Source organism: Bos taurus, chromosome 5 (assembly GCF_002263795.3).
Source record: "Bos taurus isolate L1 Dominette 01449 registration number 42190680 breed Hereford chromosome 5, ARS-UCD2.0, whole genome shotgun sequence".
NCBI lineage: Eukaryota > Metazoa > Chordata > Mammalia > Artiodactyla > Bovidae > Bos > Bos taurus.
The window spans coordinates 109,865,557-109,882,009 of NC_037332.1; the positions used below are offsets into that span (position 1 = coordinate 109,865,557).

The following is a 16,453-nucleotide window of genomic DNA, read 5'->3' on the forward strand; positions in this document are numbered from 1 at the left end:
AATGGATAAGAAAGCTGTGGTACATATACACAATGGAGTATTACTCAGCCATTAAAAAGAATACATTTGAATCAGTTCTAATGAGGTGGATGAAACTGGAGCCTATTATACAGAGTGAAGTAAGCCAGAAGGACAAACACCAATACAGTATACTAACGCATATATATGGAATTTAGAAAGATGGTAACGATAACCCTGTATACGAGACAGCAAAAGAGACACTGATGTATAGAACAGGCTTATGGACTCTGTGGGAGAGGAAGAGGGTGGGAAGATTTGGGAGAATGGCATTGAAACATGTGAAATGTCATGTATGAAACGAGATGCCAGTCCAGGTTCAATGCACGATGCTGGATGCTTGGGGCTGGTGCACTGGGACGACCCAGAGGGATGGTATGGGGAGGGAGGAGGGAGGAGGGTTCAGGATGGGGAACACATGTATAATTTTTTTTAAATTAAAATTGAATAATAAATAAATAAATAAATAAAAACCAACATTCAAAAACTAAAAAAAAAAAAAAGTCTGTTCTTTACATCTGTGTCTCTTTTGTTGTCTCGCATATAGAGTCATCATTACCATCTTTCTCAATTCCATATATATGCGTTAATATACTGTTCTAGGTGGTTTTATAATCAGGTCTTCCCAGGAGGTTGGCTACATGCCTGTTTAGGGAACTTTCAGGGTGGCACCCTGCTGCCCTCCGACGTGGGCCTGCAAAGCAGGTGTCTTTCCCACCACCTGTGTTCTTGGTTACATCTCTACCCATTGGCTCCTCCTTCTGTTCCTTATCCATTCAGTCACCTGCCATCCACCCATCTATCCACACAATCATGCTGTCCATGCATCACTCATCCATGAGGGCAACCACCCCAGGACCGCCAATCCACTAACCCATCCATCAGCACTTGCCCACTGCCCACCTCTCTGTCAATCCACTCACACACCTCTCCAATTAGTCTAGACGTGCACCCCCCATCTGTGCATCTTTCCGTGCCCCCCTGTATCTGCCCATCTGCTCATAGGAACAAGCATCCGCCTGCCTACAACATCCTCATCCAGTAACCACCTACTAACCCACCCGGTGAGCACCCTCACGTGCACCTGCTGACTCCTCTGTGGATGTTCCATTCATTCATCCCCTCTTATCCTCACTCATTCCTCTCTCCTTAGCATGAGTGGGCCTGAGCACCACACAGTCTCTTGCCCGTAAAGCCCTGGGGGGAGGGCACTGTGTGGCTGCAGCGAGCTCCCACCTTCCCTCTTTTCTCTGGCAGAAAGAGTGGTCCCTGCTCTCCTCCAGGCTTGCAGCAACTGCAGTGTACTCCCCCGCCTCCCCCTTTTCTACTGCCTGGTGTCAAAAGCAGCCCCCGTTTATGTTCTCTAAGGATTTCCCCCGTGCCTGACTGCGAGGGAGTGAGCACACTCAGCTTGCAAGGTCCCAGCATCTCCCCTGCACCTGGCCCACCTCTCTGTCCAGTCTCTTCTCAGAGCTTGGCTCACTTTGAGGTGCATGGTGGGTGCTCAAGCAGTAAGGTTTCGTAGTGTTCCCATTTGTGAGAGAACCTTTCCCTTCCCCATCCTCTACCATCCTCTCAAGGGCCACCACCCTGAACTTGGTAAAGAGGTTCTTCCTTCCCTGCCAGAAGGGATGAGGAAAATAGGGTGGGACGAGGAGAAGGATGGGAAAAGGGGAGAGCTGTCCGAGGCCTCAGGGACAGCTGCTATCCTGGAAGACTCGGAGCTGGAACCCAGGCCATCCAGTCCTCCTTCCAACCCACCCTGCGCCCCGGGGCTCCCACTCACGAGGATGAGCCCTCCAGCTTGCCATAGAGCCAGCCGTTCTGGGCTTCGGGCACCAGCACCTCGACGACGTCTCCGGCCGAGAAGCGCAGCAGCGTGTGGTTGGCGCCCTCCGAGTGTGAGACCAGAGCGCGGACTCTCCGGGCGCCGCCGCCGCCGCCCCCACCGCCCGGGCGCTCGCCGAAGGAGTTGGAGCGCGAGCGCTGGGTGCTGCTGCTGTAGAGCGAGGCTGAGGGAGGGGCGGGAGAGCGCCGCGCCACGTGGGTGGGAAGTCCTCCCTGGCGTCTACCCTCGATCCCTCCTGCTGCCGCGCAACCTCGGTTCCTCTTCCCGGCCCCAGGTCCCCAGCCTGAGACCCCGGCCCTCCCTCTGCGCTCCGGGGGCTACTCACAGGCGGACGGCGTCCGGGGCAGGGACCGGCGGTGGTCTGGCTCCAGCTGGGACGCGGACCTCGCCTCGGCGGGCTCGGGGCCGTAGGAGCCGGAGCCGTGCCGGCTGCGGGGGGAGCCGAACTCTCCCAGGGCCCTCTGGGGCTGCTAGGGGTAGACGGGCAGGGGAGGGTGGGGCGGGGAGGGGCGGGGCGCGGCGCCCTATTCCAGCCCCCACCCCCAGTCCCAGGCCTCGGCGTAGGGGTTCTCGGGCCGCCGGCCGAGCCACCACGGGGGCGCGGAGGCCGCGCCGGGGCGGAAGGAGCGGCGGAGGGGCGCTGCGTAGACCGGCGCCCTCGGGGGGAGGAGGCTCCAGGCGGCGGGCCTCAGGCCCCAGGGTCCCGCGGAGGGTGCCGGGGGCGGCGGGGGCGCGAACGGCGGCGGCGGGGGCGCCCAGGGCCTCACCATGTCCAGGCGGGTGGGCGTCAGGCGGCCCGAGGGGTAGGGCGGCCCCAGCACGGGGCCCAGCAGGCCCGGGGAGTGGGCGCGTGATGGGCTGCGGCTGGCCTCCGACTGCTCCTTCCACAGCAGCACGCGGTTCTGGAGCATCCCCCGGGCCTGGCCAGGGGGGGACGCGAGGGTCAGCGAGGTCTGAGCAGCCAGCCCCCAGACTGCCCAGGGGACCGAAAAGTGGCACCCTCGACCTGGAAACTCGGGCCCTGCAAGCTGAGGGTGGCCGGAATTTCTAGCTGGAAGGAACCAGAGATCGCTGTGGTCACTTTGGGGTCACACACCGTCCAGGCCTCCCGGTCCTTTGTCGAAGGCTCTTCAGTTTTCCTGGAGGGGCCTCCCCTGGCCCCTCTCTCAGTCTGTGTGCTTTGAGTGGGGCTCCGCCTCGATCTGATACCGGGGTAGGCGTACAATATAGGTTTGACCACTTGGGTTGCTCCAAGACTTCCCTGGTGGCTCAGACGGTCAAGCGTCTGCCTACAATGCGGGAGACCCAGGTTCCATCCCCGGGTTGGGAAGATCTCCTGGAGAAGGAAATGGCAACCTACTCCAGTATTCTTGCCTGGAAAATCCCGTGGACAGAGGAGCCTGGTAGGCTGCAGTCCATGGGGTCGCAAACAGTCGGACACAACTGAGTGACTTCACTTTCACTTCATCCTCCTGGCTACAGAGATGGAGTCAGGGATGGGCACCTACCAAAAACTGTGACCGAAGAGCCAGTCCCAGGACTTGCCCTGGAATAATCTGGAAAATTTTATTCTCTCACCTCATGGAGTTTGCTAGATATCAAGAGAGGGTGAAGGCAGAGGAAACTTCAGCTAAGCAACAGAGAGGGGCAAATTTCTCATGACAGCTTGTGTACTCCTGGATCCAACTATACCTGAAAGGCTCAAACTTCCCAGTGACTAATAAACACTTTTGTGTAAGCCAGCTTGAGTAGTTGTCTAGAAGAAGCCTTTCAAATAGTTCTTCCAATAAGCATCCCTTTTCTAGTATCCCCAATACATGGGCATCTAATTCTGTTTGGATACCTTCAAGGACAAGAAACTCAGCAGCTGACCACATAGTCCATAAAAACGTGGGATTGGGGAGGGCTTTAAATGTTAGACCTGCTGTGCTTATTAATCATGTTTTAAATTTTCTGTATTTTATGTTTTGACATCCTCTGTGTGTGTGTATGTGCTCAGTCACTCAGTCGTGTCCGACTTTTTGCCACCCCATGGACTGTAGTGCGCCAGGCAATCTGTCCATGGAATTTTCCAGTCAAGGATACTGGAGCGAGTTGCCAGATAATGCTTTGACATCCTGGGCCTTGCTAATTCTGAAAAGACTGCACCTCACTGCTACTGCTGCTGCTAAGTCGCTTCAGTCACGTCCGACTCTGTGCGACCCCTAGATGGCAGCCCATCAGGCTCCCCGGTCCCTGGGATTCTCCAGGCAAGAACACTGGAGTGGGTTGCCATTTCCTTCTCCAATGCATGAAAGTGAAAAGTGAAAGTGAAGTCGCTCAGTAGTGTCCGACTCCTAGAGACCCCATGGACTGCAGCCTACCAGACTCCTCCGTCCATGGGATTTTCCAGGCAAGAGTACTGGAGTGGGGTGTCATTGCCTTCTCCCACAGGGCTAGATAATTCCTAGAGATAGTAAACAATTTGAGCACACTTTTCATCAACCAATCAAAACCCCATATCTTGGGACTTCCCTGTGGTAAAGACTCCACACTTCCACTGCAGGGGGGGCTGGTTACATCCCTGGTCCGGGAACTAAAATTTCATGTGCTGGGTGGTGCAGTGAAAAAAAACAAAAACAAACCAAGAAACGAAAAAGCCTGCATCCTCAATTATCTCCTTCTAACACACACGGAGACAGCATTTCCCCTGCCCTAAATCATCCAAGCCAGGTACTGGACAACTAGAGACAACTCCTATAGCCCAGAGCTCACTGAAATCATTAGAATCATCTAGTTCTAAACCTGCCTACCCTGCTTGGCCCATCCCTTCACCCAGAAACCATAATCAAGGTTCTGAGCCATACTTTCCCTTGGCTGCTTCTGCCTCTTAACCAAACCCTGGTGCTACCCCAACTTGGCCCTGCATGTCGTGGCGTGGCCCTTTCTCTTGGAAAGTGTGATATGTAATAAAACTTGTTTCAGTGGCTTGGATCGCTCTGTGTGGTCACTCAGGTCATCCTAGGTACAATCAGAACACCCTGCTCTCCAGTTATAAATGTCTCTCCATTTTCTATTCAAACATTGGCTCCCTCAAGGCCAAGTTCAGGACTGTCGCCTTAGGAAAAATAAAAAGCTTCTTTTTGAGGACCTCCCTGGTGGTCCAGTGGCTAAGACTCTGTGCTTCCAATGCAAGGGGTCAGAGTTCAACTTTGGTCAGGGAACTAGATCCCGCCAGTGGCAACCAGGGGCTTTCCCGGTGGCACTAGTGGTAAAGAACCCACTTGCCAATGCAGGAGATGTAAGAGACGGGTTTGATCCCTAGGTCTGGAAAAACCCCTGGAGGAGGGCACGGCAACACACTCCAGTATTCTTGTCTGGAGAACCCCATGGACCGAGGGGCCTGGTGGGCTTACAGTCCATAGGGTCGCGGAGTCGGAAACGAGTGAAGCGACTTAGCATGCACACCGCAAACCAAGAGTTCGCCTGCCAAAACTAAAGATCCCACGTGCCGCAACTAAGACCTGGAATGGCCAAATTTGAAAAAGTATAAAACAAGCTTCCCTTTGTTGAGCATCAACTCTGTGCCAGGCCCAGGGTTAAAGGCTTTACCTCCATTATCTTACTAGATTCTTCCAATGGCCTGGGAGGTAGGTGTCATTATTACAAAAGAAGATGCTGAGGATCAGAGCAGTTAATGACTGTCTCAAGGTCTCGCATCTAGTAAGCAACGGAGTGGCCTGTACTTGTCTGTCCTGAGGAAGCTTCCTGTGACTGTACTTTTCAATGATTGTTCCCTTCAGTCTGGCCCAGTTGCTGAAAATCTGATCTCAGGCAGCAAAACAGAGCTCACGTCACAGGAGCAACTAGTCCAGTTGGTCACTAGGTGTCCACCCCCTCTTTGCCTTGCATAATTAATTAGCAAAACAACAGAAAGACAAAATGCCAAAGGCCTTTGTACACTTGTTTTGGAGGCAGTTAGCAAAGCACGAGCATACGATTTTGCTTACCATAAAGAAGGGTTTTTGTCCAATCTGAGAGCACCTGCCAGGGTACTAGGGGAGTCTCAGAGTCTTGGCCTGGACAAGACTCAAGTTGACTGGCTCCCCTCAGCCCTGCATTTAGGCAGCTTAGTCAGTGGGGAAGAAACATAGAGTAGACCATGGGAGAATTTCAAAAATCGTAACGGAGAGCGAAAGCCATTCTAAGTATGAGACAACTCCCCCAAACTATAGAAGACTGGTAAACCTAACTAAAAATATATTTTTTTTTAACATGGCAAAACTCACAATAAGCAAAATCAAGTGATCAATGAAAAATTGGGAAAATGTTTGCAACTCATCACCAAGAAAGGCTACTTTCAGTAACATATCAAGAGTTCCTATAAATTCATAAGAAAAATGGAGGAAAAGATACTGACCTGTCACAGTAAAGGAAATCAAATGGCTCTGAAACATGAAAAGATGTCAACCTCACTTATAAGACAAGTGTAATGTAAAACTACACCAAGATACCATTTTAACCTTTCTGATTAGTGAAGATCACTGTTGTCAAGGAAATAGGGAATCTCCGCCCTTGCTGGTGGAAATATAAATTGGTATAGCCAATGTTTCTATCCCTGGACACACTAATCCCATTTCTAGGTACTTATCCTAGAGATCTACTTGCACAACTGAGATAAACCCAGGGTATAAAGGCATGTTATTGATTAGACTTGGGCTAAGCAAGGGCTGATCACTGGAGACAGAAGAGAAAGACACCTTTTTGAGCTTTGGCACTTAGAGTTCTTTCAAATCTTGTGCATTCTGCGTATAGAAATAGTTAGCAGGTACATATTTATATTTAACTGTCTTAGGAGTTAGATCTTGTATGTCCTAAAGCCCAGCTGGCTCAGAAAACACGCTACATATTCCCCCATACCTACGGGAAGTCTGGTTCATTTAATCAACTGCTTCCTCCTGAGAGGTGATCACTCAGCAGGAAGCAGCCTTTCTCCTCTTAATGCTGGAGTTAACTGTTCAGGATACAGGCAGAAAGAGGAGTTTCCTTCCAAAGAAGATATATACATGGCCAACAAGTAGGTTGGATCATTGAAAAAGCAAGAGAGTTCCAGAAAGACATCTGCTTTATTGATTACGCCAAAGCCTTTGACTGTGTAGATCATAACAAACTGGAAAGTTCTTCAAGAGATGGGAAAACCAGACCACCTTACCTGCCTCCTGAGAAACCTGTATGCAGGTCAAGAAGCAACAGTTACACATGAAAAGATGCTCAACATCACTCATTATCAGAGAAATGCAAATCAAAACCACTGTGAGATACCATTTCACGCCAGTCAGAATGGCTGCGATCCAAAAGTCTACAAGCAATAAATGCTGGAGAGGATGTGGAGAAAAGGGAACCCTCTTACACTGTTGGTGGGAATGCAGACTAGTACAGCTACTCTGGAGAACAGTGTGGAGATTCCTTAAAAAACTGTAAATAGAACTGCCTTATGATCCAGCAATCCCACTGCTGGGCATACACACTGAGGAAACCAGAATTGAAAGAGACATGTGTACCCCAATGTTCATCGCAGCACTGTTTATAATAGCCAGGTCATGGAGGCAACCTAGATGTCCATCAGCAGATGAATGGATAAGAAAGCTGTGGTACATATACACAATGGAGTATTACTCAGCCATTAAAAAGAATACATTGGAATCAGTTCTAATGAGGTGGATGAAACTGGAGCCTATTATACAGAGTGAAGTAAGCCAGAAGGACAAACACCAATACAGTATACTAACGCATATATATGGAATTTAGAAAGATGGTAACAATAACCCTGTATACGAGACAGCAAAAGAGACACTGATGTATAGAACAGTCTTTTGGACTCTGTGGGAGAGGGAGAGGGTGGGATGATTTGGGAGAATGGCATTGAAATATGTATAATATCATATATGAAACGAGTTGCCAGTCCAGGTTCGATGCACGATACTGGATGCTTGGGGCTGGTGCCCTAGGACGACCCAGAGGAATGGTACGGGGAGGGAGGAGGGAGAAAGGTTCAGGACGGGGAACACATGTATACCTGTGGCAGATTCATTTTGATATATGGCAAAACCAATACAATATTGTAAAGTTAAATAAAATAAAATAAAAAAAAAGAAGCAACAGTTAGAACTGGACATGGAACAACAGATTGGTTCCAAATTGGGAAAGGAGTATGTCAAAGCTGTATACTGTCACCCTGCTTATTTAACCTATATTCAGAGTACATCACGAGAAATGCGAGGCTGGATGAAGCACAAGCTAGAATCAAGATTGCAGGTAGAAATATCAATAACCTCAGATAAGCAGATGACACCACCCTTATGGCAGAAAGCAGAGAAGAACTAAAGAGCCTCATGATGAAGTGAAAGAGAATAAAAAAGCTGGGTTAAAACTCAACATCCAAAAAAATGAAGATCATGGCATCTGGTCCCATCACTTCATGGCAAATAGATGAGAAAACAATGGAAACAGTGACAGACCTTATTTTGTGTGTGTGGAGGGGGGGGCTCCAAAATCACTTCTGATGGTGACTGCAGCCATGAAATTAAAAGACGTTTGCTCTTTAGAAGAAAAGCTATGACCAACCTAGACAGCATATTAAAAAGCAGACACATTACTTTGCCAACGAAGGTCCATCTAGTCAAAGCTATGATTTTTCCAGTAGTCATGTATGGGTGTGAGAGTTGGATTATAAAGAAAGCTGAGTGCAGAAGAATTGATGCTTTTGAACTGTGGTGTTGGAGAAGACTCTTGAGAGTCCCTTGGACTGCAAGGAGATCCAACCAGTCCATCCTAAAGGAAATCAGTCCTGAATTTTCATTGGAAGGACTGATGCTGAAGCTGAAGCTCCAATACTTTGGCCACCTGATGTGAAGAGCTGACTCACTGGAAAAGACCCTGATGCTGGGAAAGATTGAAGGAGGGAGGAGAAGGGGATGATAGAAGATGAGATGGTTGGATGGCATCACCAGCTTGATGGACATGAGTTTGAGCAAGCTCTGGGAGTTGGTGATGGACAGGGAAACCTGGCATGCTGCAGTCCATGGGGTCACAAAGAGTCAGACATGACTGAGCGACTGAACTGAACAAGTACGTGAAAGATACTCTGCATCATCAGCCATCAGAGAAGTGCAAATCAAAACCACAGTGAGACACCACTCCACGCTCACTAGGATGGCTGTAATCAGAAAGCCCAGGAGCTTCCCTGGCGGCCCAGTGGTTAAGAATCTGCCTGCCAATGCAGTAGGACACAGGTTTCCCTGCTCTGGGAAGATCCCACACACCATAGCATCCATGTTCCACAACAAGATAAACCACCCAAAGAGAAGGCCGTGTGCTGCAGTGAGGAGTAGCCCCCACTCACTGCTACTAGAGAAAGCCAGCCTGCAGCAGCGAAGACCCAGAGCAGTCAAAAATAAATAAATAAATAAATCTTTTTTTTTTTTTTAAGTGCCAACAAGTGTTCACAAGGATGTGGAGAAATTAGAAACCTCATAAACTGCTGGTAGGAATGTAAAATGGTAAAAGAATCTGGAAGTTCCTCAAATTAAACAGAGTTCCCATATGACCCAGAAACTCCACTCCTATATACCCATGAGAAATGAAAACACACGTCCACAGAAAAACTTGTACGTGGATACCCATCGCAGCATCCTTCTTAAAACCAAACGGCAGAAACAAGCCAGGTGTCCATCAGCTGTGGAATGGATAAGTAAACGTGGTATATCCAGATGATGGGATCCTATTTGGCAGTAAACTGGAATGGTGTATGGATGCATGCTCCAATACCGATGAACTTGAAAACCATGATGCTTAGTGAAAGAAGCCAGTCACAGGGGGCCAAATATTGTATGATTCCTTTTATATGATCTTCCCAACCTGGGAATCAAACCCAGGTCTCCAGCATTGCAGGCAGATTCTTTACCAACTGACTACCAGGAAAGCATGAAATGGCCAGAAGTGGTAAGTCTATAGAGACAGAAAGTAGACTGACGGTTGCTTAAGGCAAGAGGAAATGGGAGGACTGGGAAATGACCAGCAAGGGGCACCGGGGTTTTTTTAGGGGTAATTAAATGTTCTGAACTTGAATGTGATGGGACTTCCCTGGTGGTCCAGTGGCTAAGACTGCACTCCCAATGCTTAAAGATACCACATGCCACAACTCTGACCCAATGCAGCCAAATAAATAAACATTAAACAAAAAACCCTTGTGGCATGGATGCACAAGTCTGTGAATATACTACACCACTGAACTATGTACTTTAAATGGGTGACGTGCATGGTGTGTGAACTATATCTCAATAAAACTGTTGAAAGGAAGAAGGGACTTCTTGGTGGTTCAGTAGCTAAGACTGTGCACTCCCAGTGTAGGGGGCCCAGGTTCAATCCTTGATCAGTTCAGTTCGGTCGCTCAGTCATGTCTGACTCTTTGCAACCCCATGAACTGCAGCATGCCAGGCCTCCCTGTCCATCACCAACTCCTGGAGTTTACTCAAACTCATGTCCATTGAGTTGGTGATGCCATCTAACCATCTCATCCTCTGTCATCCCCTTCTCCTCCCGCCTTCAATCTTTCTCAGCATCATGGTCTTTTCAAATGAGTCAGCTCTTCACATCAGGTGGCCAAAGTATTGGAGCTTCAGCTTCAGCATCAGTCCTTCCAATGAAAATTCAGGACTGATTTCCTTTAGGATGGACTGGTTGGATCTCCTTGCAGTCCAAGGGACTCTCAAGAGTCTTCTCCAACACCACAGATCAAAAGCATCAATTCTTCTGCGCCCAGCTTTCTTTATAGTCCAACTCTCACATCCATACGTGACTACTGGAAAACCCATAGCCTTGACTAGACAGATCTTTGTTTGGCAAAGTAATGTCTCTTCCTTTTAATATGCTGTCTAGTTGGTCACAGCTTTCCTTCCAAAGAGCAAGTGTCTTTTAATTTCATGGTTGCAGTCACCATCTGCAGTGATTTTGGAGCCCAAAAAACACTATTTCAACTGCTTTCTCATCTATTTGCCATGAAGTGATGGGACCAGGTGCCATGATCTTAGTTTTCTGAATGTTGAGCTTTAAGCCAACTTTTTCACTCTTCTCTTTCACTTTCATCAAGAGGCTTTTTAGTTCCTCTTCACTTTCTGCCATAAGGGTGGTGTCATCTGCATATCTGAGGTTATTGAGATTTCTCCCGGCAATCTTGATTCCAGCTTGTGCTTCTTCCAGCCCAGCATTTCTCATGATGTACTCTGCATAGAAGTTAAATAAGCAGGGTGACAATATACAGCCTTGACGTACTCCTTTTCCTATTTGAAACCAGTCTGTTGTCCAGTTCTAACTGTTGCTTCCTGACCTGCATACAGGTTTCTCAAGAGACAGGTCAAGTGGTCTGGTATTCCCATCTCTTTCAGAAGTTTCCACAGTTTATTGTGATCCACACAGTCAAAGGATTTGGCATAGTCAATAAAGCAGAAATAGATGTTTTTCTGGAACTTTCTTGCATTTTTGATGATCCAGCAGATGTCGGCAATTTGATCTCTGGTTCCTCTGCCTTTTCTAAATCCAGGTTGAGCATCTGGAAGTTCACAGTTCACATATTGTTGAAGCCTGGCTTGGAGAATTTTGAGCATTACTTTACTAGCGTGTGAGATGAGTGCAATTGTGCGGTAGTTTGAACTTTTTTGGTTGTTAGTTCTAGAAGGTCTTATAGGTCTTCATAGAACTGTTCAACTTCAGCTCTTCAGCGTTACTGTTTGGGGCATAGACTTGGATTGCCGTGATATTAAATGGTTTGCCTTGGAAATGAACAGATCATTTTATTGTTTTTGAGACTGCATCCAAGTACTGCATTTTGGACTCTTGTTGACTATGATGACTACTCCATTTCTTCTAAGGGATTCTTGCCCACAGTAATAGATACAATGGTCATCTGAGTTAAATTCACCCATTCCAGTCCATTTCAGTTGGCTGATTCCTAAAATGTCGACATTCACACTTGCCATCTCCTGTTTGACCACTTCCAATTTGCCTTGATTCATGGACCTAACATTCCAGGTTCCTGTGCAATATTGCTCTTTACAGCATCGGATCTTGCTTCCATCGCCAGTCACTGGTGGATGCACTGGTGATGGAAGCAATCCTTGATCAGGGAGCTATTAACAGATCTCACATGCTGCGACTAAGAGTTCACACGCCACAACTAAAGATTCCGTGGGCCCCAACAAAGACCTGGAGCAGCCAGATAAATACATAAGTAAATATTTTTAAGAGAGGAAGCAGCAGCAGCTCGTCCCTGGAGGATCACTCAGTGAGAGGAGGGATACGGGAGAAGGCTCAGCCCTGAGTCGAGGGCTGGGTGTGGTGGTGACAACTGAAGAGTCTTGTCAGCCACGGCGGAAATTAGTCACTGGATCCATTCACGCTCCTACCTCAGCTCAGCGCCAGAGGGCCCCTGGGTCAGAACCAGAGACTCAGAGAGGGCCTGGCAAGGTAGGGACGCTGAGGTGGAGAGGCAGGAGTTGGCTGCTGGCTGCTGGGGGCAGCTGACTGCAAGGAGTCGGGTCTCCTGAATGGTAGCCTTTGTTTTCATCTTTGGAGGGGAGAGAGCAGGGGCAGCAGGCCCTAATCCCACTGGGCTCCTGCCTATGCCAAGCTCCACCCTTGTGCCAACCTTCTGCAGGGGCAATTATTTCCCTTCTTTTCCAGATAAGAAAATAAGACTCAGGTCTGAAATCACTTGCCCGAATTTGCAGCCAGGGTGCAGTATTTGGGAGACTAAAGAAGAATACAGGGAAATGGAAAGAGAAACTAAACAAGACCACAAGAAATCGGGACTTCCCTGATGCCCCAGTGGCTAAGACTCTGAGCTTCCAATGCAGGGGGCACAGGTTCAATCCCTGGTCGGGGAACTAAGATTCTGCATACCATGCAGTGCGGCAAACAAACAAAAAGACAATAAATGAATGACTATCTGATGATACAAATAAAGAAAAAGAGTAAATAAATAAAATAAATATCTAATATCTACATAGTGGAAGGAAAGAAGGGGATGGGGAGGGAGGGAGGGGAATTCCTGTGCACAGCCAGCTCAAGGAGAGCACCGCCCCTAGAAGGTTCCATTAATGGTCCCCCAGCCCCAGCTCACCCGGCCAAAAAACTGCAGGAAGGTGTTGGAAAGCAGCAGGTGCTTCTCGGCCAGGAAGCGGTAGCGCCGCTTCTCCTCCAGTTCAGCGGCCCGCTGACTCTCAGACACGAAGGCCTGCATCTGCGCGTGCAGCCGGTTCACACTCTCCTGCGGGAAAGGGAACTCTGGCTGGAGGCCAGGGATGGGTCCCTCATCCAGCCCCGAGTGCCAGCGGTCTGAGCCTCCCTCTCCTTCGTGAACCAGCCACCTCCTCCTGGAGGCCTCCCCTGGGCACCCAGCCCCCACTCTCACTTCGGAGCCTGCCCTCTCCTGTGAGTCTCAGCTCTGCCTGCCCTCCAGCCCAAGGGCACTTCTCCCAGGTCGGGCTGGTGTCTGAGCCACCACTCTGTCCCCAGAACCCGGCAGAGGGCCAAGCCCAGAAGTGAGGCCTAGGAAAGTTGGTTTAATGAAAATGCAAATTAATGGATTAATAACCCCCTGCTTGGGAGGAAAGATTCCAAAGAGGAGAGAGATGAGCTTAGTAAAGGAGGCAGGAGAGGAGATAAGGTCTTGGAAATGGAGGCCAGGTGTGGGGCCCTGACCTAGGGAGGAGGGGCTGGGCTTAGCCAGGGGGCAGGAGGTGTGCGTGCCGGGGAGAGTGCCGGGGCTGCTGGTGGGTTACGCCTTTGCACCCTGATTAGGGGTGGCGTGACTGAGGACCTCAGGTTCTCCCAGTGAAATAGGAGAAGGCGGGGAAGCCAAGGGAATGCGAGGAGGGCCACACAGTGACTAGGCGAGGAGCGGTGTTGATGGTGTCCCTGTGACCAGGGGTGCCCGCCAGGGGCCGGCTGACCCCTCCAGCTATGCTCACCACACGGGGTGGGGCAAACGACACTCCTGGAGTAGGGCCGGTGCTAGGTGGGGGAGCTTGGGTGGGTGTCGGGGATCCCTGAGAAGCCCGGGGTCGTCCCTAGCCCCTGCACCTTCATCTCCCGTGCGTTCTTGTCCCTCTTGCGCTCCATCCGCCACAACTGGGACATGCTCTTCTCCAGGTTGGCGGCTCGGTGGCGGTACTCCATCTCGTAGTGCTGGCGGCTGTCCTTGGATGGGGTAGAGAGAGGAGGGAGACCCCCATGTTAAAGGGCTCAAGGCACCTGGCCTATGGGCCAGAGCACTGGACAGGGGCAGGGGGCTCAGCCGGGAACGTGTACAACCTGGGGCCAGTCAGTGCCCAGCACTGGCCTCAGTGTGCTCATCTGTCAAATGGGGAAAGGCAGGCCTGCTGGAGATGGGCTGGAGGGCCAGGATGGGTGGCCAGACTCACTTTGATGAACTGCATGTCCAGCTTGGTGTTCTTCTCCATGTGCTGCAGGAGGTCTCCATGGAATGTCTGCACCTGTGTGGAGTGCAGGGTGGGGTTGATCAGGGCTACCCAATCATCCCCCAGCCCCGGTGTTCCATTGCCCACCCTGCTCCTGACATACCAGGCTCCTGACCAACCATCAGAGAAATGGGTATAACAAGAGACCTGGCTGGATGCAGGATTAAACAATTAGACATACAAAATATTTAGTGCAGTACCTGGCTTGAAACACACCCTCCATAAATGTGTGATACTTTCCATTTCTCTGTGCTTTGATTATGCCTACCAATCTTCAAATACCAACTTCCCTACCCCCTCTGCTGGGCGGCCCTCCTGACTCCTTAGGCAGAATCCATTACTCTTGCATTTTGTTTCTAGAATGTGTACAACTTCTTTGGTAATGACCAAATTTCATTCCTCCAGCAGTAGGATGGAATTTGTTGCTGGGCCCCTGGTCATAGCCCCATTTGTGGGAGCAGCAGCAACCAGGTATGTCCCATCTCTGTATTCCTGGCACCGTGGGCTGGGCATGGCCCAGCAAAAGTGGTCACAACTGTTCACAGGAGTGGCAGCTTCCCACGGCAGGTGGGAAGGAGGTGGCCGACCACCCGGGTAACCAGGAGGACCAGGAGGGCTACTGGGCTCAGGCTCAGAAGAGCTTCACTCTAGAAGTTTTAGTTCTTCCTTCAATTTGCTCTGTAACTTTGGATGAGTTGCTGTCCCTCTCTGGGCCTCTGTTTCCCCATCTGTAATGGGAAACTTTTGGCCAGATGCTTGCTAGGGTCCAGCTCTAGAACCCAATGAACGTTAATTCTGTGAGCCTTGGCGATCAGCTGGCATGTTCCCCTTTGTCCCCTATCAGCGCTCCCTGGGTCACTCAGTGTTGTTGGGACGTTGCACCTAAATCTTCTCAGCTGCCCTCTTTGCTCTCAGGTTCAGACTGACCACTGCCACCTCGGGGGACCCTTCCACCTCTGCTCAGCCTTCTCTGTCTTCCCAGCCTTTCCTTCAGGAAGCCCTGCTCAGGAACCCTCGGTGGGTCCTGCCTGCTGCCCCAGGGGCCCCAGGCTATGCTGTAGGAGCTCTGTCCCTCAGGAAAAGGAATGCTGGTAATCAGAAAGGCCAGCAAATTATAAAATTCTCAGTGTTTCTTCCACAATTGTTTCTGAAACCTCGTTAACCGGTCTTTAAGGGAGCTTGGGTGTGACCTCCTTGGGGCTGGCCAGGCCTTACAGGCTGTCAGTGTGTGTGCTGGGGGTGGGAGTGTTTCAAGCTGCTCTGAGTCCCTGTTTCTGCCCCAGAGGGGCCCTTTTTTGCTGGATCCAGGCAATAAGAAAGGGAGACTTTCAATCTGTACCTGTAGGACATCCCAGGTCAAGGTTTCTGCTCAACTACAAGATGTATGTTCCTGAAAATTCCCACATCTGGCAAAATCACCCAATATATAAACAGGGCTTATGGAAGATGCAGGGTTGGGGCCGACCCTCGAAACCCTGGCAACCAGAGCACTAATGGAGACAGTGAATGGTACTGGAGGGATGAACTTGAACCACACCAAAGGCCATGGGAAAGATTAAAAATGCACGAGACCAACAGAAAGGACACACCGGCAACACCTTAGTTCCTGCAGAGCTGGCATGCTGAGGCAATACAGGAGGCGGTGGGGCTGCCACCACGGTGAATGTGGGAGGTGGCGACACCTGCTCCCAGCTCAGAGTCTGGGAGGCTCAGAGCCCTGCTTTCCCCAGGGAGGCCTGGGGGCACGAGCTCTCTTTAAAATGTTCTTAAGGTACAGCTTAAAGGGCTCTTGCTGTCAGTGCAGTGACAAGTTAGGGGCTTTCCCCTTCTTCTTATTTCTGTTTGCCCTGTTCCCCTGCTCAATACTTAGGAGGCATCACTTCTGAATAAGCCATTCCCATGTCATAGGATACGGCTCCTTCTGCTTCCAGTCACGTAGGAACTGAGTCACACCACAGAAATGAGTGTTAGGGCAGGACAGGTGGATTGCAATTCTTCCCATTACCAGGGCTTGGCTGTGATCACCGAGAGTGTAGAGGACACAGACCCAGGATGCCTCAGTCAGACAGGG

At 50.0% G+C, this 16,453-nt stretch overlaps 1 protein-coding gene across 4 annotated transcripts in view; it reads right to left on the reverse strand.

Annotated features, from left to right (window-relative positions):
* Nucleotides 1-16,453, reverse strand: part of BAIAP2L2 (BAR/IMD domain containing adaptor protein 2 like 2) — a 31,160-nt gene that overhangs the window by 5,755 nt on the left and 8,952 nt on the right. For all 4 annotated transcript variants that reach the window (XR_009494426.1, XM_059886756.1, XM_010805718.4 and 1 more), the window contains exons 5-10: nucleotides 14,326-14,397; nucleotides 13,985-14,101; nucleotides 13,023-13,169; nucleotides 2,635-2,787; nucleotides 2,193-2,337; nucleotides 1,805-2,030 (exon numbers count right to left, since the gene is read on the reverse strand). Coding sequence is in view for 3 of the 4 variants with exons in the window: in XM_059886756.1 (XP_059742739.1) it covers nucleotides 1,805-2,030; nucleotides 2,193-2,337; nucleotides 2,635-2,787; nucleotides 13,023-13,169; nucleotides 13,985-14,101; nucleotides 14,326-14,397 (860 nt within the window). In the remaining variant the exon portion in view is untranslated. The remainder of the gene's footprint in view (nucleotides 1-1,804; nucleotides 2,031-2,192; nucleotides 2,338-2,634; nucleotides 2,788-13,022; nucleotides 13,170-13,984; nucleotides 14,102-14,325; nucleotides 14,398-16,453) is intronic.